Genomic DNA, 23,080 nt, shown 5'->3' with positions numbered 1-23,080 from the left:
CACACAAGGGTAATTCACAGTCAGGTGACAAGTTAGACTTTACGCAGCAGGTAACCAATCTACTCAGGACTCCTGCAATGATCTACAAGTAAACAACTGTTCAAAAAAATCAATAATAAGATGTTGCTTTTTGTTACTTCATGTTATTTTATTCAATTATTCAAGATTTTATGGCATTCCTAACAAAACTACTTTGGTAGCCTTGCTGTGTCATAGAAAAGCCACCAGGAGGCATCCAAGATGAAGACAAAAAGTATACAGTAAATTCCTGGTGGCTGAGGGTGTAGCATATATGTCGTCAAATTTGACAAGTTATTGCAGTTATTTATAAGTGCCGGTGATGCCGATCACGTACGCAGAAGAAGAAAAGCATATGGTAATGAAAAAACATAACTCATCTTCAAAGTAATCCATTATAATAATACGTGGTACATTTAGTAATTCCTCATCAAATCCAGTTTATTTGAAGAAAAACAAAAGTAGATGTAGACAAATGTATCATGATGCAGAATTGCAGCAAATTAAAGTGGCAGTTTCCAGTGCTTGGATGCAGATTTTTGAAACCATTCAGTGAGTAAAATGATGAAAAGCTATAATAAGTGATTTGATTCCTGCAGCAACAAACTGCAGGAATCAAATCTCAAGAACACTTTTAAAATTAAATGCAACACAGAACTTTTACATGGTGTGCAGTTCAATAAGACACAAAAAGAAGGGGGAGGGACAATGACCTTTGCACCTGAGTGTAGCCAGTAATATTTGTGCTTTTCCAGTTAGATGGCAGAATGTTTGAGGAATGTCTTATAAACCTTTAGGGTCAACCCGACAATCAATGCAACCTTCGATCAAAATACTGCAATATTTATTGCAGTATTTTGTGTGTTTAAGATATGCTTTGCCTACAAGCTGCAATCTCACGGTGGACATTTTGAAAACTTCTGGTGGGAAATGTATGCAAATTAAAAATAATACATGTATAAATACATATTTGAAAATCCTCCTAATCACGTAGAAGAGAAGTTGGATGATAACATTTTTGCTATATTTTCATTTATCCTATATTTTTGAAATTTGCCAACTGTGTATTAGATCCCATGTTATATCTAGTTGCTATCCATTGTAGTTAATGTAATTAGGTAGAATTAAATGTACCTAGATTAATTTCCTCCTTGATATTTAAAAACTTTAAAATGATATAAAATGTATAAACAAACAATTGTATAAACAATTTTCCTTCATATATTAAGACAAGCTTGAGATGATAATGTTTCGTTTCCCACCAGAAGCATTTAAAAATCTGGGGCAGTTTAAGGTTCTTTTTTTAATCACTTCTGTTTAAGGAAAAAACATATTTCTGCCCTTATTTATGAACTAAATCTGAGCTCATTTTAATTGTTATGTACTTGGGTGTTAGTTGTGGTCAGGTGACTGTCAGCTGGGCTGTTCCCCTTTTGTTTAAAGTGAAGGAGATGCTGGTTGAACACGTTTCTTTACCTACTGTGATTAAAACCTTAACTGAGCTTTCTATAACCTCCACACAGGTCAGCTTTCCCAACAAGCCCGGACATGCACAGTAGGTGCTTGACTTGGATGGAGATGGATGTTTGAATCCGTCTTGGGGTTTGTCCAGAATATCCACAAATAAATTTGGCCGCCTGTTCAGTGCTGAGGTTTCTCTGCTGGACTAGTCGTCCTGAGCGCTGCCTTCCTCCTCTTCCTCTGGCACAGAGCTTTCCAGCTTACCTGCACAGACACACGCGACAAATGTACCAAAGTCTGCTGAGTGAATTTCAGTTTCTACTGTATTTGAATGATTCTCATACACCTTGAAGGTGTATGCATTTGATTACCTATGCAATGAAAAGAAACCATTACATGATCATAATATTGTCATATAATTAACTTGAGTGTAGCACTTCAATCTTTTGAAAAGCTTTCTGTCGTGTTGTCAAAACACTAGAGAAGCTCGTGTTTTGACAAAACAAGAGAAGCTTTATATATTAAATACTTAATGAACGACAGCTTTACAATGTTATTGTTATAAAGTCGATGTCTTTGGCTTCTGACTACTGAAATACATTCATGTTCAGTAGCACAAACGACTCAGAAACATATTTAGAAATGGTAAATGGCCTGTATTTGTATAGCACTTTACTAGTCCCTAAGGACCCCAAAGCGCTTTACACATCCAGTCATCCACCCATTCACACACACTGGTGATGACAGCTACATTGTAGCCACAGCCACCCTGGGGCACACTGACAGAGGCGAGGCTGCCGGACACTGGCGCCACCAGGCACTCTGACCACCACCAGTAGGCAACGGGTGAAGTGTCTTGCCCAAGGAGACAACGACCGAGACTGTCCAACCCGGGGCTCGAACCGGCAACCTTCCGATTACAAGGCGAACTCCCAACTCTTGAGCCACGATCTCCCTTAGTGGATCAAAAAGGCAAAGATGTCCAAGTATTTTCTGTTTAAACTATTTTTTCATGCCTGTTATGCAGTTATTCCTCAGCCCTGTAAGCTCCCACCCGACTCCTCCATGAGCTGCACGAGTAGAGTTAGAGCTCAGTCAGACTTTTATGTTTATTTCTTAGCATTTTTACTCTTCTCTCATTTTAAAATATTTTTTTCTCAAATCAATAGAATAATAACATAAATTAATTCTTGTTTGAGTCTTATCAAGGCAGTGGTTTAAATGACACTGAGCCAGCTGTAAGGTCACATGTCTGACATCAGCTCAACTTTTGAACTGTAAATCAACCAAGATAAACTTTGAGAAAAGCTGATGGTTATTCAGAGTTGAAATGTTTGCCCAGAACAGGAAGAGACCTCTGGCAGAATCAGGAGGGGCAGCTGTCAGCTGCAGCTGGAGGGTGAGGAGACGGAGCTGAAAAGAGAAGCACGGCGAGATGACCAAACCCAAACTACAGGTGAGAGCAGGAAAGGTAATGACACTGCAATTATGGCTTATAATGAAACACCCTGCTGTCCACGCAGAATCTGAAATAGTTATTTGTGTTCATGGACATGAATTGTCAACACAAATTTGTAGATAATGTGTTGGGTTTCAGTAGTAATCAGAAACATCTGTGACACATACTTTTTCTAGATAAAGCTTTGCAACAGTAACCAAGAAACCAGGTTTTAAAAACGTGACAGACACTGTGGTCAGTGCCTCCAAAAAAGTCAGTACATTAAAAAAAAAAAAAAAAAGGTCTTACAATGATACAAAAATCTGCTTGTAAACTCCTCCTACATGATCTGGCGCACAGGTACATCTTCCACCCCATATGATGACATCATCATGCTTCCCAAAATTACACATTTGTAGCTCGTGCTCCTATAACACCTTGTAAAAGCATATTATGATTTTAATTGCATGACTGTAACATGCACTTATATCAACAAGCCTTTTATATACACAGTATATCGTGACGTTAACTATTTGACTACTTCACAATCCGCCTAGCAACCACCTAACGATGGACTGTGTATTAATAACACAAATGAAGTGTGAAAATCTGAGATGTGTGTGCCACATTGGGCTGCTTTTGTGAGAGTGAAGTGATTTGTTCCACCATCAACCTTTCCAAACACCAAATGGGAATTCTTAGATTTTTAAAAGTGGAAAATATGAATTTTGCCATTATGTCCATGAATAAGAAGTGCAAGGAAAGAGTTAACCTGGTGAGATCACAGTAATTGATGAAGACCTCCTAATTCTCATTAACTGGAGGACAAAAAATAAAAATAATGAACACACAAAAGTATTTGGTAGCGCTTGCTGATACCGTACAGTTATCATAGTCCTCCTTAGTATTCCAAATACAGATTTGTTTATCCATCTGTTACTGTTACACCGTGTAAAGGCATCACTACTAATAATAATCATAACCATTGTCATAATGATATATCTGTACTTATAATACTGCATAATTCTTAATAGTGTGACATTATTATAAGATGCTAAGTATTTATATATAAAAAGTCCTTTATTTCTCTTGTTCTTTTTTCCATCCATGAGTCAAAATGTCAGGTTTTCTGGAAATTTTGACTTTCGAACTAAAACTCCTAACTCAGTTTTGCATTATGAAGGCAGTTTTAAGCTGCCTAACCTGAACTTTTGCCACTTTTGACAGGATGCAGTTTTAAGCAGGATTCAAAGATAAACCAGATAACGATGCATTTAACCACTTGTGATAGTAAAGCCACTTCTTCTCACAGCACATCCTGTCTGTGGATTGTTTTTATTTCCCCCCTCTCACGGCCTTGGGATTTAAAAACACCAGGACTCGTGCTGCATAAACCAAGCACTCCTTTACAACTCCACATGTTAATGCAGTGATGTGCAGATGCTGATCTCCAGATAGTCACGCCGCTGCAGATATAAATGCTTTAATCTCTTAATGGTTGTCTCAGTCTGCTCTGCTCTATCCCACATGGCTTCATATTTAAAGGAGAGACAATAAGACATCGTCAGACATTTTGTTTTTTGTTTTTTTGTTGAGGAAGGAAAAAAATGTGCTGTTGCTTAAAACCACACTCAACATGAAGCCAAACCCCAAATGCAAAAATGTTTCAGCCTAAACGTATGTTTCTTTAAACGGTCTTGAGAAAGTAGGACAAAGACGTGCTTGAATATAATCTTTATTTTTACAGCCAAAGTTTTTAAAGTTGGTACATCCAGCTAAAATCTTTTATGTGCATGTGTGTGCGCATGAAAGCGCGTGAGAGCTGCTACCAAATCAAATCATACTGCATATAGGTGTAGCATAAGAGTGAAGCAGAGTGTTAATAGGATGTGATGAACACCAGTGAGAAAGATGAAGGGGAAAGTCTGTTACTGAGAGACGAGGAGATGAAAGGCGGCTATCGGGAGACAGAGTCCGGACTGGACACTTCCTTTTTGTGGTCACATGACAAATCTGAGAAATGGGAAGAGAAGAGGAAGGATGGAAGAAGGCACAAGAGTGGAATATCATGCAAAGCCACAGGAAGATAAGAGAGGGAGACACAGGAGTTGTGCTGTTAGTAGTCTCTTCTCAACAAATTTCAAATCACAGACTGTTAGTATGGAAATGTGAGCATACAGTGAAGGTTAGAGGATGTGCATCAGTGATTATTTTAGAGAAATAGCAGATTTTGGACACTCAGGATTTGAGTAAAAGCAGCAGCTGTTTACAGTCGCAGTTCTTCCTTTCTAATAGACTAGCTAAGAAAAATATCTGCTTCTTTAGCTGCTCGATGTTCAGCTTTCCTCACCTGCTCGTATCTGACTTTCTGTTTGCTGTGCGTTGCTGGGAGGTGGTTTTCTCAGGACTAGGCTGCGGTGGCTGATAAGAGCAGGCAGCTGAGAGACTAGAGCTTAATTTATAGTACTGCATTGAATCTTTGCTGTAGTGATCGATGTCGTTTGAATTTATACACTGGTGTGTCTGCATAACTCTGCTGTCAGAAGCAAAACTCCGCTAATAAATCCTGAACAACAGTTAATTTCATGGCTATACAGGAAGGAGAGAAGACTTAAAGCTGAGTGCAAACACAACTTTGAAATGTTTTTGCACTGGCAAAATGCGAGCTTGTTTATTATTTTAATGAGAAAACTCGATGCAACTACATCCCATTACAGTTTGTTTCATGGAAATATTGTCCTTGGGCTAATCAGTAAACTGTTTGCACTGCATCTATGCACTCATTATCGTCTATCCAAGGTTCAGTTTCAGTGTACTTTAGTGCACAGTACTGTAAATGTCTTTCTCCAACACTGTAATATTCCTCATAGTGGATCCTGTGGCCTTTCTGTTGGGACACGTAATCTCTCCAGCTATACCTGAGTCTTCTCTCCAAGGCAGGAGGCGCCAGTCTTATTAAAAAAAGGCACTTCAACAGTCTGCTTTCAGCATGAATCCCCCCCCTTTTCTAACTATGCTGTCTGTGGCCCCTGGAGGATCTCCTGAGGATAATGGGTCATGCTTGCTCAGAAGATAATTACCCCCTTCAGCCTGACCTTGGAGAGGAGCTTGCTCACAAGTGTCTGACCAGGCCTGAATACATGGGTCCTAATTTAGAAAGGAAAATAACATGGATCTGCTGGCCTGTAGGCCCATACCTATTATTATATTCAATGCAGTACTATAAATGACACTGATATAGTTTCTGCGTATGCAAGCATAGCTAGATCTGCACGGGTTCAAGTGACACAACTTTCTTCACCGGTGTTGGCCAAATGTTTGTGCTGTTTAATATCCCTACACCTGAAGGTACAAAAGTCATAACAAACAATTACTTTGTAGTGAAGTGAGCGTTAAAAACAGTGGAAAGTGTTCAGGTTAGCAATTTAAATAGCATCATCACTGATGGGCTATTTAATGTTAGGTCTTTTAGAGGACTGCACAAGCATGTCTGCACTGGCTGTTTCCATATAGTCCAAAAGGTAATACCGTGCATCAATGCAAATATAATTTTGTTTCTTGTTATTTTATTTTATGACACTTTATCTGCAGTACTTGCATGCAACTTAATCTGGCTTTTGCTGCTGGCAACTTCACAATATCATAATTTAGTCTTGAAATGAACGTGTGTGTGTGTGTGTGTGTGTGTGTGTGTGTGTGTGTGTGTGTGTGTGTGTGTGTGTGTGTGTGTGTGTGTGTGTAAGGCCAACTGTTTACTCCAAAAAGTCAGATTATGGTATGAGAACTGTGTTTTGGGTTTCAATTTTCCTCTGCCAACATTTAGTTGGCATGGAAGTCACTAAACTAGCTGACCTTGAAGTCAAAGTAAGTCATTATTGTGTAACAACTAGACAAAAGTGATTGGTTTGGGGTTTTTTTGGAGTACACTGCTGACCAGTTGGTGTTATGTATGCCCAGCTAAAAATATTTTACCCCCTGAACTGTTGCTCTCTGCCATTCCTCTCTCTTGATTGGCTAACAGCAGACTCGCCTCATTCCCATTGGCTTCCTCTGGCCCATTGTGATTACCCCACATTGCAGCGGTAACATAGAGCTCTGCTGTGACTGGGCTGAGCTCGCTGTCTGTCTCACAGAGCCCTGCCCCCAGAAGGTGTTGCTCCACCCCCAGCTGAAGCTCTGAGGAGAGAAGAGCACCTCTAGTGGAGATACACTTCAACTACAGGCACATCACTTTAGCGCAGGAACGGCTCAAGATAGCAAACGTAAAAAGGAATTTGTAGAATGAAAATGAAAGGGACCAAATTAGAAGACCAAAAAGTTAAACTGAAGGAGAGCAAAACAAATTGGGCTTCTAGTAACATCAGAGTTAAACCAGAGGAATATGTATCACTTGTAGAAGAAGTCTGTGAAGGTTCTCAGTCATCCAGTTGAATGTAGTCTAAGGAGCTTGGAAACAAAAGCATCTGGACCTTTTTAGGTTTCTTGAAGATCATCCGAGAAGCTTCTTTAGTTCTAAAAGCAATTGGTAGAGACATCTCTAAAGGACTGATTGTGACCCACACCCATTTTCACACCTTGGCTCATGTGATTAGGTAGAGGATCAATAGGGGGTCCATGACCCTCCTGGGAACATTCACATAGGTCTTCAAATCTGGGACTCTCCACCAATTGCTCTCAGATTTGAAGAAGCTTCTCGGGTGAGAGGTAAAAAGTCTTCAAGAAACCTAAAAAAATCCATACGCTTTTTCTTTTCAAGCTCCTTAAACTATCACTTGTAGATTTTTTGCAGTTGCTGATATACTGTAAAAGTTTAGGCTGTTAAGGAAGAACTTTTGTATTTTATAAGTTTGTCAAATATAATACTGAATCACACACAGATCAAGGTTAATATAGTTGGAACTAAACTTAAAAACTTAAAAGTGTATTAATAATAATTGTTTATTGTTTGAATTAAAGGTTTTTGTTTTGTCAACAGTGTGTGCCTGATGAGGCTTTAATGAAATATAATATTTTTTAAAAAAAAGTACGACAGTGAGAGAAAACATATTAAACACCGCGCTGGGACAGTAGATTTATAAATAAAAAAAATTTCCTTATCCAACAAAATGTAAATGCTTGCTATGGATTTAGGGCATAGGCAGTTACTCAAGAGACTATTAGCCACACACACACACACACACACACACACACACACACACACACACACACACACACACACACACACACACACACACACACACACACACACACACACTCCCTCTTTCACTTAGTCTTACATACACACTCACTCAGCTGGGATCAATAAAAGAAAAGCTTTTACAGTCTCCACTTCCCGGAATCAAGTCAGTGCTGCACTCTCTGCCCAGACGTATATGTGCTGCGTTCTTTTTCTTTCCTCTTTATAATTTCCCCCCTAAAACACACACCTTTTTCTGCGTACTCCTAAAGCAGAGTTGTCCGTGCTCCCCGGATATAAAAAAATCACCAGTGTGTTTTTTTCCCCCTCTTTTTTCTCAATCAGCCTCTCCTGTTCTGCAGCAGTTGCATCACTTCCTCTGATTCCTGCTTTCCATGTGGAATCTCTATAATAGTTTCATCAATTATTCAGCTCCAGCGACGATAACAAAATGACAAAAACTGCTACAGGAAAGTCATGCTAAAAGACATCAGACGGGTGCTTTTTGCATTGTTTTGCTGGCGACAGCTGAGACGCTGCCTGAGTTGACAAATGAATCTGTTCAAACAATTAAGTCCCTGCAAATCTGTGCTTCTGATCAAAGTATTCATCAGACCATTATTCACAGCCGATTATGAAGCGGCAGGAATGAATGGGCACCTCACAATCTGAGGCCATGGTTCTCAGTTGGAAAAGGGTGGAGTGAAATGGTAAATGGCCTGTATTTGTACACACACACACTGGTGATGGCAGCTACATTGTAGCCACAGCCACCCTGGGGCGCACTGACAGAGCCGAGGCTGCCGGACACTGGCGCCACCAGGCCCTCTGACCACCACCAGTAGGCAACGGGTGAAGTGTCTTGCCCAAGGAGACAACGACCGGGACTGTCCAAGCCGGGGCTTGAACTGGCAACCTTCCGATTACAAGGCGAACTCCCAACTCTTGAGCCACGATCGCCCAGAGTGGGACAAGTTGCTGCCCTAAGTAGACGAGTTTAGGTCGTATCTCTGAGTCCTGTTCATGAGTGAGGAGAGAGCAGAGTGAGGAGCTGATGGAGGGATTATTATTAGGCCTAGAGTACAGCATTTCTATGAACTATATTTGACATAAGTGGTTATTAATCCATCCATACTTTAAAGAGGACCTCTTCTGCTCAGTTCCACCTTCATAATTTTGTAATCTTGGACTCTAGAATTCCATGATTAACAGTTCAGAATCATTTTTATTCATGTTATGCTGGGGCCCTTACTTCATCGTCTTCTGTCTGAACCAGGTTCTTTTGCCTTTCTTTGCTTTTAAAGCCACCCTTCCTCTAGATTTTGTCATTGGCTTCTCCTCATAAGTAGAAGTTTGAACGCCCAGAGCCGTGTCCATCTTCCTGAGGACATGTGCTCTCATCCCGAACCAAGACTAGAAAAAGCTGTCTGAAAATGAGCCTACAGAGGATTCTTCTTTTTTAAAAAACATTTGCTTGATTCCCTTTAATATAAACACCCACCGCTGTGGTAGGATATATATGTGAGCGATAATAAAGGAAAAAAGACGAGCCATTAGAAGTAACCCTGACTATCTTCTCTCTGTCACGCTGCCAGCTGGAAATCAGATCACAGGCTGGGAAAAACAGGGCCAGAGGCTAAAGAACAAACAAGGCTAAAACTCAGACTAAAGAAAGGAAATCTTAAGAACAACAAATATGTGAAGCAAAACAAGCAGAGCTTCCATCCTAAAGGCAGAACATACAGATACCACAAAACTTAAGAGAGGAGGGAAGAGACTAGTGTGTACACAGCTGCAAGCAATGACACTGCAGACATTAGAGGGTATCGTATCAAAATTTTGTAGAAAAAAAAATCAATAGACTGAACGAAAATACACGCATAAGGACAAGTTTGTAGCTTTTATTCTGACTATAAATCATGTGTTAGTTATTGAATATTGCTGGTTGGATAACATTTTCTAACAACATGCGGATTGTCGGCTCGGTCTCCCTCAAATCAGACTGATTTTGATGATGCCAAAGAGATACAATAAAGAGTCTGTTGCTAATTATCCAAAACTTTAAGCTCGTCTGAGTCAAAGATGTGTAATTGATTTATAAAAAAAAACATCAACAGTAGATGCTTTTATTTCTGTTTCTGTGCCTTTTCATAGACTACAAAGACAAACGCTGTCGCAGCTCCTTAAACATGTAGAATCTTTGCTTTTCTATCAGTGATGCTACATGTCTTTCATTATTGTTTTAATGCACATTTTGGTGTCTTTGTTGTTTCTGGTGCATCTCGTTGGTGTTTTAATTATAGGAAAAATGTGGCTTTTAAAACAATAGATAACATTTGGGCTTGTGATGCACCACATAAATCCTCATAATCCTCTCCTCGAGGGAAAACTGAGCTTTTATGCTTTTTATAGACATTGTACACATTTGGGGTTTTTTTTTGTTGTTGTTGTTTTTTTTAATTAAATGGAGACGAGGCTGGAACCAGCTGTGCATTTACCTTTCATGGAGGGTGGGGCATAGGTGCTCTGCTTCCTCTGAGAGGACTCTGAAGCCTGCAGAGCAAAAGAAAAGAAAATCATCTTTGTGACAAAAGTTCAAAATGAAAATTCTCCTCTAACCGTCAAATGACTGAGTGGAGTCCAAACATATCTATTTATCTGCTGTTGTGAATCTTTAATCATAAAAATCTTCCAATAATTGTTTTTCATTCAATAATCAATACATTATTTTTTGCAGTGAACCATGGCTAACAGTCAAATGGTTTGAAACATGAATATGTTTTTAAAAGGATGAAAAAAACACTTCATTATAATGGGTGGTTGCCTCCAGTTCATCTACACTATGATGTTAAAGTGATAGTTGGATACAGTAATACAAAATCAAAATTTGATTTTTTTTCTAGATTTATTAAAGATTGTCTAATTTTTATAGTTAGTATTTTTAAATTCCTTTTTTTCATAAAATGACTGAAAACCTTAAAGATATTTTGCATTTCTGTCATAGATGAGACTGATTACAGTCATGTGAAAAAGAAATGTAACTAAAAGGTTGTTTTGCAGTACTTTATCAGTCGCTAACATCGTGGAGGTCTTTTTTTTTTTTTTTTTTTTAATTTGCTTATACAGAGAAGATTATTATTTTCATCTGACAAATGTTTACCTGTTGCTGAGTTTCTCTTTTCCCTGTATCTGTGTGCATTTACAACTATATATACAAACCTGTGAGTCTCCACTGGCATTGTTCTGATCTCCAACATCTGCAGGAGAGATAAAACAACAGAAATTGAGCTTTATCCTTAAATCCATTTGCCATAACCTCACCTCTTTCTTTTGATTCTTTGCTTTCTTATTATCAGGTTTCCAGCTCAGTAGTGTGAATGCTGGCATTAAGAGTTCTCATGGGGGGCGGGGTCTGCCAGCTAGTTCACACCACATGGGTAATGGGTAGCGGGTTTTTAGTAATTTGGCTTCCTCTGTGGCCTGAAGCCATGCTGTGATCCACTTCAAAAACAGCACAGCTGCAGTTTGTACGCTTCCCAGTGCAACATGTACTGGTGCTGGTCGTGTTAATCAGTATTGATCGCCCATACAGGCATGGAGGGATTATGAGAGAACAGGCCCCTGGTCATGTAAAAAGCCCCTCACCAGTATGCATGCAGTAACAATACACCCACACGGTGTAACAGTTGCTATCGTAATGCAGTGTATCACCACATGGCGGCGCCTCCTGTCTCACGACTGGTGTCACCCCCTTTTTTGTTCTTCTTCGCACTCCTGTAATGGATGCTCCCGTGTGTACGCGGACTAGTGTGCTCTTCAGTAATGTGTGGTAGAGGTAGCACTTATTTTTGATATTGTAAATAAATGAGTACTTTTTGGAAAGTCAGAAGCTGTTGCTCATTCGCTATCCACCTGCACACCTCCGCGGCTGGCTTCATCTCCACCGCATGTTACAACTGGCGCCCGAACTTTTTCCCCTTGGACTTCAGACGATTTTTGCATCCCGCCGAGGATTCTTCTCTTCTAGCACGTGAACTGTCTCGGAAATCCCCCAAGTTTTGCGGACGCTCGGACGTTTTCTCCAGCCATGGCCGCAGCCTCAGCTCAGGTGGGACCCGACTAATTTCTGGATACCGCGGTGTGCCGCTGCTCTGCTTGGGAGAAAGAAAAAGAGAGAAGCTGACTCCGCGACGCGAATGGACTCCGTGGATTTGTTATTTGGACGTGCTGTTGGTTTCGTCTTCTAAGGATTAATTCTTCTGTGGAGAGCCTGGACATGGACATTTCTGCTGGCTTTCCATTCCCCTTTCCCTCTGCTGAGACTGACTGTAGCACATGTAAGTGAGAACTTGGCCGACTACAACCGTTGGTGCTGGTCTTCGGCTCAGTATAACGAAACGATTTAAAATTAATCTTTGCATTTTTGTCTTTCTAGTCTGATCTGACTCTTTTACTACTATATCAATAACTACACTGTGCCCTGGAGCGGCTTAATTTTTTTGAAATCACAATGGCACACTGCCCAGACGACTCTGACTCAGACATGGAACTTACCTCGTTACGCCAGATAGTTGAAAATGTGACTCCTAGCCTTAGCCAACAAGTGGTGGAGTTAAGAACTGAGGTGAATAAGCTTAGTGATTGTTTACGTGACTCACTGAACATACAGCAGAGTTTACTAAGGCAGTGGGACCAACTCACAATGGGGAGCTCTCCCCCTCCTGCAGTCCCACAGTCTCCTGTTTTCCCAATGGCCACATCGACACCTCATGTTCCTGCGAGAGACAAAACTGAACCCACCAACAGTACCAATCCGTTCCTGCCCAGCAACCCATTTCAACCTACAAATCCTTTTCTCCCATCTCACTCACTTGAGCTCAGCAGCACTTCCAGAGTGATTGCGGCAGCTTTACATCACGCAAAACTGGAGCCTCCTGTGTATGCTGGGGACGGCAAAGTGCAACCTGAGGACTGGTTAAATGCAGTTGGCACATACAAAGCCTCATTGAACCTAACCGATGGGCAATTGCTAAACGAACTGCCACACTTTCTTGCAAAAGAGCCCGGGAAATGGTTCAAGGCATTGAGCTCCCACATCACATCATGGGCTCAATTCTGTCAACTGTTTAAGACAGTTTTTCTGCCCTCCGACAACCAAGAACGCATCCTGAGAGGAATTTTGGATCGTGTTCAGGCTCAGGACGAACCACTCCCAACCTTTGTTGCCCACATGTTGAGTGAGTTTGACAAACTGAAGAGTCCTCCACCTGAAAAAGACAGAATCGACCTAATTAGTAAACATGCTCTTGAAAAATACAGAGTTGCCCTGTATGGCGCTAATGTCACTTCTGTAATGGACCTGCTGCTACGTGCTCATGAGCTTCACTCAGTGCTTGGACCACAAAGACCACAGCCTGCTTTATGTAGCAAAGACAACTATAAGCCTGAACCTTACTGCTTCAAATGCTCTCAGCCAGGGTTCACCACACGCACCTGCCCAAACTGTAACACCCAACCTCATTTGCCACAACGAGCCTCGAACACCACTAGGCATGGCCCAGTCCAGCCATTGCCGGCACCTGGCCCCTCTGACCCTGGCCATGAAAAGGTGGAATTAAGCAGCACCACATCCCAGCCACAATACAGGCAGTCGGGAAACTACAGGGGGGGGAGGACATTTCACAGAGGCCAACCTTCCCCCAGTTACTAACGGAGCCTCACACGCCCGATTCACTACAGGGTGGACACAGTCTTGGACACTTGGAAGACAATTTTTCACAAGTCCACTGGAATACCCCACTAAGAACGAAAGTGAACTTCAATGCTTCATCTGTGGATGCTACCCTCGACACGGGTGCTTCCCTCTCGGCTGTACGAACAGATCTCATTCAAGTAAATGACTCTCACCCTAGAAACACAAGTGAGTGGAATGGTCCTGCAGTTAACCTTGCCAATAATGCTCCCTGTATCCCTGACGGTGTTATTTGGCTCAATATTGGATTCATGAACAAGAACTTTTACCAGCGTTTTGCAATAATACCAGATTTGTCCTCTCCTTTCATTCTGGGAATGGATTTTATGGCAAGAGCTTCTGTTTCTATTCACATTCCCACTAGAACCGTCTACATTGAGGACATCCCCTGCCCACTCGCAGACGATGAAGAGGACCTTCAAAATGATTACTCACATTCACCTGGAACACTGATGTCTTTGGACTTGGTTCGCTCAGACTTAACAGCCAAACTGTCTGAAGCAAGTCTCTCAGAGAACAACAAGGATGCTTTACTCAATCTGCTCAGCAAGTTTAGCTCCTTGTTTGATGGTCAACTTGGTCGAACGGCTCTCACTGAGCACGCCATAGAGACTGGCAATGCAACACCTGTCAATCTCCCACCCTATCGCACGTCACCTGCTAAGAAACGTGTGATTGAAGAACAAGTACAACAAATGTTGAAGGACAACATCATTGAACCTTCCACAAGCCCTTGGGCAGCTCCTGTAGTCATTGTAAATAGAGCGGCCACGGAACCAAGGTTTTGTGTGGACTTTCGAGGGCTCAACCAAGTTACCCGAAAAGACTCTTATCCCCTGCCTCGTGTAGATGAGTCTTTGGACTTTCTGGCAAGAGGAAAGTTTGTCTCGACATTGGACTTAGCGCGAGGCTATTGGCAGGTTGCTGTAGCAGAGGACTCGAAGCCTAAAACTGCCTTCATCTCTCACTGCGGTCTCTTCCAGTTTCGGGTGCTGCCCTTTGGGCTCTGCAACGCACCTGCAACTTTTCAGAGACTCATGAACTCTGTGCTTGCTGGCCTCATTTACAAAACGTGCGCAGTCTACCTGGATGACATTGTTATTGCCTCACCTACCTTTGAACAGCACTTAGTGGATCTTGAGGAGGTGCTGGGCAGACTCCAGGCTGCTGGCTTGTCATTGAAGCTCAAAAAGTGCCAATTCTGCCTCGATGAATTCACCTTTCTCGGGTACCGCATCACATCATCAGGTGTTAAGCCCGATCCAGACAAAGTAAAGGCGGTTAAGGAGTTTGATACCCCAACCTCAGTGAAACACGTCCGTCAGTTCCTTGGCTTGACTGGCTATTATCGACGCTTCATTCAGAATTATGCCCGCCATGCCGAACCTCTTCACGCCATCACCAGAAAGGACAATGCTTTCCACTGGGACGACAGCTGTCGAAGGGCCATGGACACTTTGAAGGATCATGTCACATCAGCCCCGATCCTGTCATTTCCAGACTTCAACCGTCCCTTTTCCATTCACGCCGATGCATGTGACATTGGTCTTGGGGCAGTGTTGATGCAAAAGGATGACAAGGGTCGTGAGTACGTTGTGGCTTTTGCTAGTCGCTCCCTTCACAAAGCTGAACTCCCCTACTGCACTTCAGAGAAGGAGTGCCTCGCTGTGATATGGGCTCTGGAACACTTCCGCCCGTATGTTGAAGGTGTTCATGTTACTATCTTCACTGACCACAACAGTCTCAGGTGGCTCATGTCTCGTCAAAACCCAACGGGCCGACTCGCCCGCTGGTCACTTCGTTTGCAGGACTTTGATTTCACAATAGTGCACAAACCTGGTGCACAGAACAAAGTTCCCGACGCACTGTCACGCAACCCTTTGCCTCTGACCTGTGACAGGCCGACTGATCTTTTACCAGATCATGCTGTTATGGGCAGCCTGGACATTCGTACTCTGCCCCCCGTCATTCTGGCTGACCGTTCACAATTGAGACAGCTGCAGTTAGACGATCATGTCACAGGTCCACTCCTCAGAGACATTGAAGCAGACTCTCTGAACAGCTCGGACAATGCCACCTTGTTACAGTATGTTGTGTATGACTCTCTTTTGTATCACAGAGAACCCAAGTCCACATGTGCTTTGCACCCTTTGAAAGAGCTGAAACTGTTTGCCCCTACTTCCATTAGAGGCACCTTGCTGGACTATTACCACGACCACCCCACAGCAGGTCACTTGGGTGTTTCTAAGACATTGGCTAGACTGCGTTTTAGGTTTTTCTGGCCCAAAATGGCAGCTGATGTGAAACACTATGTGATTTCATGCTCAGTGTGCCAACTCACCAAGCCAAGTCAAAAAAAAGCAGCCGGTCTTATGGTTCCCATTGTCCCCCAGAAACCCTGGGAGTATGTGGGTGTGGATTTTGTTGGGCCACTTCCCCGCACCCCCACTGGTAATGCTTATTTGATCGTGTTTGTTGACTATTTGACTAAATGGGTTGAAGCCAGTGCTGTCAAAGAAGCTACATCTCAGGTAGCAGCTGGTAAATTCGTCACTGACATTTTTGCTAGACATGGTACACCCACTTACCTGATTTCTGACAGAGGGTCTCCTTTTGTGAGTGAGCTTTTTGAACATGTTGTTTCTGCATTAGGCTCGGTGCACAGACTCACTACGGCATATCACCCTCAGACAAATGCTACTGAACGCGTCAACCGGACTCTGAAAACTGCAATCCGCGCTTATGTAGGTGATAAGCACACATCATGGGACAAGTTTCTCCCTCAGATTTGCTTTGCTCTGCGCACCGCCCCTCATGACAGTACAGGTTTGACTCCTGCCATGATGCTTTATGGTCGTGAGTTAGACACCCCGCTTGACCTTATCACTCAGCCTTCTACAGCAGGTGTTGATGAACCGGGTGTGCCTTACCCTGAGACTCTGAGAGCCTCCCTGCAGGAAGCTCACGACCACGCCAAAGCAGCTTTGGACTATAGCCATGACAGACAAAAACATTACTATGACTTGAGACATCGACATGCCACGTTTCGTGTTGGTGACCTTGTGAGAGTTAAGACACACCCCAGGTCAGATGCTCAGTCTAACTTTACTGCTAAACTTGCACCACTGTTTCAGGGACCATTGTGTGTATCTCAGAGACTCAGTGATGTTAATTACAGGCTCACTTGGGTGGACTCCGGTGTGGATGCAGGTGTTTATCATGTTGTGAACATGCAACCGTTCCATACCTGGGACTCTCTCACTTCCAAAGAACATTCTGTTTCATCGCCTGCCGAGAGAGAGACCGCAGAGGGTCTGAACTCTGACTCTCAGGCCCACCCTGGCCCCCCTGCAGACACTGACATTGGCTCTGAGCCATTCCCCTTTGATTTACCGGACATTGACTCTTCTTCTGGTGTGGGCGCTGTTCCAGAGAGTGTTTCACCCAGATCTGTCCAGCACCCAGCTGCTGGTGGACATTACAATCTCAGGCTCAGACGTTGCCCCAGAGTTACGTCTGGCTGGAGCAACAAAAGGTGGACTAATGATTTTCACACAACCAGGCTTGATCTGAAGTGAAATGTTCTGGTTAAACCTGTTTGATGCTGTCTTGTTGCATTGCTACTTTGAGTCATGATATGTAGATGTTTCTGTTTGCTCTACTTAATCCAGTTTTATGGCTCTTTAGTGCGTTAAGGTTCATTCTTGGCATTTACTTTAAAAACAAAAAAAAGGAAAAAGTGAAAAAACTAAGAAGACTGATTTTCCACTGTACATGTTCGTCTTATTTTCACCAATTTCATTTTTAAATGGTCTTTTGCCCTGTGTGTGCACTAATCTTAGCTGTAACCTCTATGTATAGGGTACTGTTAGGTGTGGTGTGTGCTTTTCCAGCTGTGTATGGCTGAGGACAGCCTTTTTCTCACCAGGGGGGACTATGTAACAGTTGCTATCGTAATGCAGTGTATCACCACATGGCGGCGCCTCCTGTCTCACGACTGGTGTCACCCCCTTTTTTGTTCTTCTTCGCACTCCTGTAATGGATGCTCCCGTGTGTACGCGGACTAGTGTGCTCTTCAGTAATGTGTGGTAGAGGTAGCACTTATTTTTGATATTGTAAATAAATGAGTACTTTTTGGAAAGTCAGAAGCTGTTGCTCATTCGCTATCCACCTGCACACCTCCGCGGCTGGCTTCATCTCCACCGCATGTTACAACGGGAGGAGGTGCAAAACAATTCAGTTTTGAGTCTCTGTGGTTGTTTCTTCACCATCTGCTCGGATCTTTTTCTATTATTTCTGCACCTACTTTTGGCTGTCAGATTTTTACTGTGGTCAAAACATGTCATTGCTATCTATAGAAGATTTTGTCTGTAGAGAAATGAATTAGTTATTTTATTTCATTCTTTATTTTTGGCAAACACATAAAACCTAAATCACAAATTAACAAAAAGAACAGTTACCGTTATGATATTATTGATGAGTTGAAATATCAATATAGTATAAATACATTTTTAAGCATAATTTTTATTTGTCAATAATGGGATCTGTATTTTTTTTATTGCTTTACATCTGTTTCTGTTGTGCATCTTGTTTTGCTTGATTTGCATCTCTTGGCAGTTTTTCATGTTATTCTTCCAACTTTTCTGCTTTTTGTATTTCTGTGTCTGCTTTGATTTAACAGCCTTAATCCCACTCAAAGCACCAAAAGCTTTTAGTGCCAGGAACCTGTTACAAGAAGCTAAAGGGTTCCTATTCTGCTGTTTGCCTGTGTTTCCACTGCACTCGTAAAGCCTGAAAAGGTTTATTCGGCTAAAATAGTAATGACTCTTTCTACATGTGTGTTGCATCTCAGCTGACTCCATCTCTGTCCTCAGTCTGTGTCAGGGCTGCAGGTCTGTGCAGTTTAGAAAATAACATTTTATTTCTCCAGGTGGCCACCACTGCTTACTCGTCCTCGTGCTCATTGAAACCACAGACTGTATACAAAAGATGGATGTAGTATCCAGATCTTAAATTATGGCCTGACTGTTACGATGGCCACTGTGACAGATTTGGTATAAACACAGAAAGTGCAAAAGTAGCTTCTGGATTGCAGCGCTTTTAACCTGCATCCCTATTAATGACCAGTAGGGGGCGATTTCTCTGTTTGCAAAAACAAGACTGGCTGTATAAAAGTTTGTGAGAAAACACAGTAGAGCTGCAATCGCCACTCCTAAAGTTCCTAAATTTTTATAAAATATTAGTGACTCTTCTGAAACTTGTGGGTTAAATAATTCACTGTAAAATAATAACACTCTGAATGCATCAGGAGTAACTCAGGGTCGGGTGCCTTGCGTAAGAACACTTTGGCTTGCAGACCGCAGCCACAGTAATGTTTTGGGGTTTTTTTTTTAACTTAATGTGAAACATATCTGCCATCATTTCAAAGAGTGGAAAAATATTGAAACTAATTAGCAAATTTAGAACATTGGGTCTGCAGTTCCTGTCCCAGTGACCTTATTTGAAACCATGTGGTTGCTTCTTGCTTTCACAGCTGCCAGCTGCTTCTCCTCCTACAGACCGTCGGGTGAACTGACTGAAAATTAGGAAGAACTACAAATTTAAAGTGGTTTTAGGTCATAATTGGTTAATGGAAATGGTGAGATTAAAAAGAATATTCATGTTTATACCACAGACGATAAAACATTTAGATTTATGTGCAGCCTCTCTCAAGACTCTCACTGTTGTGTTTTGAGTGTCATTTGCTAGATAAAGAGGAAGGAGTGAAAAATAACCAAGGTTTAAAAATGAAAACAGTCCTTTCTTTAACTAAGACTTGAAAATCATGAGCTTTAGATTCTTTTTGTGCATAGCATAGCCAATCATGCACAGAAAGATCGAGATGATTTGTGGCTGCCCTCTGCTGAGAATATTTCTCTCTGTGTGTTGAAGATACTGAAGTTGTTTCTGTCTGTCTCGCTCTCTGGCTTTTTTTTTCCCTTTTAAGCAACATTTTTGGGATTTTTCTTTCTTTAGAAATGGACAAAATGGCAGCTTAAAACCAAATCGGGCGCCTGCAGAGCTCAGTGCAGTTGTAATGGGACCAGCCTCAGAGCTGAGCTCACAGAATGGAATCAGCGTGATTATTCAATCAGTCGGTTCCCATGTAGAGGGATTTATAACAGCTTAGAGCACAAACACACACTCTGCAGGCATCCATCAGCCCGCTCTAAACACTCAGATCACTTACCAAAAGTAATCTAATAAAGGTTCCATTACAGCTGCTGCTTTTCAGCAGCCCGTCTCCCACTCTACCTCTCACCCTTTCTCATTTCCTCTTTCCCTGTCTCACCTGTGCCAGGTTGTCTGTAGATCTGCAGAGTGGCAGGAGTTGGTCTTCTGCGGCGGATCTGAGGTAAACACACACACATTTTCATCATTAACCCTTGAAATCATTCGTTGGCTTTGGGAACACTAACTTCAGTCCATTGTCCAAATAAACCTTTATGAAAAATACCAGCTGGAACAAACTGTCCCGACTATCGCAGTGTAAAGAAACACAACGCTGTGCATCTGTGTAAATGTAACAGTGTACTCTTATTAGCAGGGTGAGGTTTATGGGTTTATGATCCCCAGTGCATATTAAAAATACAGTCTGCTACTTAAACTTTTATTACTTGATTCAAGGTTTAAAAGCACATCTTTCCCACAAACCACGCTGTGATAAAGTAACTAACTAAAGTAAACTAACAACTGCCTGACTTAATATTTATTTTTCTACCTCATTCTTTGGAAGAGTGTAATATTGAGGACATTTCAAATCCAAATTTCTAATTTTTAAATGCAACTCGTAGTCTATATTCCCAAAGATTTAATGCGCAGACACTTTGGCAACAGTCCCTAACCCTTGCAGTGCATGTTTTCTGGGTTTTCCTGGCTCAGAACCAGCCTGTGGGTGTACAACTGCACATTGAAGTAAACACTATACAGTAAGGGCATTCAGTCTATAATCATATATGACTAAAAAGATCACTTGACCCTTACTGGAAGGTGGCTTTTCAGGAAAAGAAAAAAATGATAGCCAGTAGTAAAAAATGCACACTGTCGTTCATTGTTTATTTGACAGGGAGAGGTTGGTGCGATGGTATCTCTTAAAACCATCTGTGAAATTTATCTGTGATTTGTGGGAATGCTGACACTTTCTGAGGCAGTCACTCCCCCAACATTAGATGCAGGGGGCCCTAATCAGTCACTGTTCATCACCAACTTCCTCAAACAGTCCATAAAGATGTCAGGAAAAAGCAAAGAGCAGCAACTCCCTGATATATGACGGTTAAGCTTGTTTGTAAAAGCAGCTTATGCTTCTTCCTCTTAGAGCCACTCAGGATCAGCTAAAGAAAAAATGTGCCTCTGCCAGGCTTCTCCACATTTGAGGAAACGGTCAGTTAGTAAGAATTATCCCATTTTACCATGAATGCCTTTGAACCAAAGTAACCTAGAAGAAAAGGTGAGCAAGATTTCTTGGGATTTCCGTCATCAGCTACTTGTAAAACAAACAAGGAAAAGCATTTCTGATTCCTGGAAGAGATGGGAGTAAATACACTATGTAAAAGTTTATGGAAGTTACAGTAAATAAGTCACTGTTAAATTATTTAAATGGTATTTCAGTGTGTATTTTTTTCTGTAATTCTTCATATCATTTATTCAAAGTCACATAAATCTCCTGCACTTAAACGCCTGACCAACAGATGTGAAAACAAAGCACTTAAAAGTGTCACATGCACTGCAGCTCAAACACAGCGTACCCATTAAATACACATGCTGTCAGCCAGATACACAAACGGCCGTTTTCATAATGCCGACTTGCGCACATGCTCTGCACCCACACACCGAAAATTCCTGATAACACACGCAGGACATAAAAGCCCCATTCAGCTCTCACATGCATGAGCCAAACTCTTTGGCCCACACATGCTCGGATACACTCACATGTTCGGCAGCCTGTGGGTCAAGCTGTCCCTGCAGCGGAGGCACAGCGAACTGGATCTTCTTTGGACTGCTGGGCTCCATTATTACTGACTGAGAGATAGAAAGAAAGACAGAGGAGAGAGAGAGAGAGTGGATGTGTGTGTGTGTGTGTGTGTGTGTGTGTGTGTTTGTGTGTCAAGGAGGGAGGGAATAGAGAGGGAGTGTGGGAGTGGTCTCCTCTTGGCCGATGTGGTCCATTATCACTAATTGACAGATGTGACGAGCTAGAGAGAAAATGAGGGGGGAGCAGCCAAGACAGTGCAGTGTTTTCCGAAACAACATCTGATATTTACTGAAATAGTAAATTTACTCAATTATTTCCAATCTCATGATATTATTCTGTTCATAGAGTGCAGATGTGCCTGGCCTGATCTCACATGTTCACTTGAGCTGCTTCAATTTACAGCTTTCACTTCACCACTAGAAGCCACATTTAGCCCCAGATCAATGCTATTTGAGGTCTGTTACGCTTGAAAGTTATAAGAGTATGGCATTGATTTTATGATGGAAAAAGACCATGTGACCAAAGATGGCAACAACAGGCCTCCATCGTAACTTTTTCTCAATTTAGCAACATGAGTAGGAATCTGCAGCCGTGCTCTGCTTAGGCATGGTGGAGGAAAATACTAGCACTGAGGTTTTGCAGGTATATCATGGCCACCTTATTAGTTTAGAATGCTTGTATACAGGTAGATGACAACTTAAAGGGAAAGCCTGAAACCCTTGACCCCTGCAGGGAGGATATCTGGTGAATCTGTTATGCTACATTTGGTTTGGGTGCTCTAGAGTGAAGGTTTGCTGTAAATCGATGCAAAGCTGCTCTGAGGGATCACATTTATTCCATAATGAAATATTTTTGCCCTGATGGGAGTCGTCTCTTTCAGGATGACATCCATGGGAAACGAGGATGAGGATGAAAACGGTGTGAATCATCTGCCGTGACCTTCACAATCACCAGATCTCAGCCCAGCAGAACACCCGTGGGAGATTTTGGACCAATTTTATTTTAAACCATCACCGAAACACAAAACGACAAGCTGTGCTTTATGCCTCCACAGAATTGATGCCAAGCTGCACTGAAGCTGTTCTGGTGTTACATGTTTATTTTATAAAGCTGCTACAATAGTTATTCCGTTTATTTTGTCACCTGTCTGCATCTTTTCATTTAGAAACCAAGAAAAGAAAATCTTAATGAGATGCTAACGTTTTGCTGCATACAGAGTTTTGC

At 42.0% G+C, this 23,080-nt stretch overlaps 1 protein-coding gene across 2 annotated transcripts; it reads right to left on the bottom strand.

Annotated features, from left to right (window-relative positions):
- Positions 1-36: 36 nt before the first annotated feature.
- Positions 37-21,969, bottom strand: LOC146655272 (protein phosphatase 1 regulatory subunit 1C-like). Of its 2 annotated transcripts, XM_085427276.1 has the most exons (6): positions 21,814-21,969; positions 20,177-20,234; positions 11,313-11,350; positions 10,592-10,646; positions 6,890-7,093; positions 4,640-4,930 (listed from the first exon to the last, which is right to left on the bottom strand). In XM_085427276.1, the coding sequence occupies exons 1-6, from the start codon at positions 21,892-21,894 to the stop codon at positions 4,875-4,877; spliced, it is 492 nt and encodes a 163-aa protein (XP_085283402.1). In that variant the 5' UTR covers positions 21,895-21,969; the 3' UTR covers positions 4,640-4,874. The 2 variants fall into 2 exon arrangements, with proteins under 2 accessions (XP_085283400.1, XP_085283402.1); XM_085427274.1 differs by lacking the exons at positions 4,640-4,930; positions 6,890-7,093 and adding an exon at positions 37-1,743 and having other exon boundaries at positions 21,814-21,967.
- Between the last annotated feature and the right edge of the window lie 1,111 nt (positions 21,970-23,080).

This window comes from Rhamphochromis longiceps, linkage group LG13 (assembly GCF_057381845.1).
Source record: "Rhamphochromis longiceps isolate RC_006_pf linkage group LG13, R_longiceps_female_GT1.1, whole genome shotgun sequence".
Taxonomy (NCBI): Eukaryota; Metazoa; Chordata; class Actinopteri; order Cichliformes; family Cichlidae; genus Rhamphochromis; species Rhamphochromis longiceps.
The sequence above is the reverse complement of the archived record's forward strand: the minus strand, read 5'-3'. Positions and strand labels throughout refer to the sequence as shown.

Excerpts from the sequence above, each read along its gene's own strand:
- LOC146655272 (XM_085427276.1), bottom strand. The coding sequence starts at position 21,894 with ATGGAGCCCAGCAGTCCAAAGAAGATCCAGTTCGCTGTGCCTCCGCTG. Across the intron at positions 11,351-20,176 it reads CTACAGACAACCTGGCACAG|ATGTTGGAGATCAGAACAAT; the intron begins GTGAGACAGGGA and ends TCTCTCCTGCAG. Across the intron at positions 7,094-10,591 it reads TGCCCCACCCTCCATGAAAG|AGCTTCAGCTGGGGGTGGAG; the intron begins GTAAATGCACAG and ends TTCTCTCCTCAG.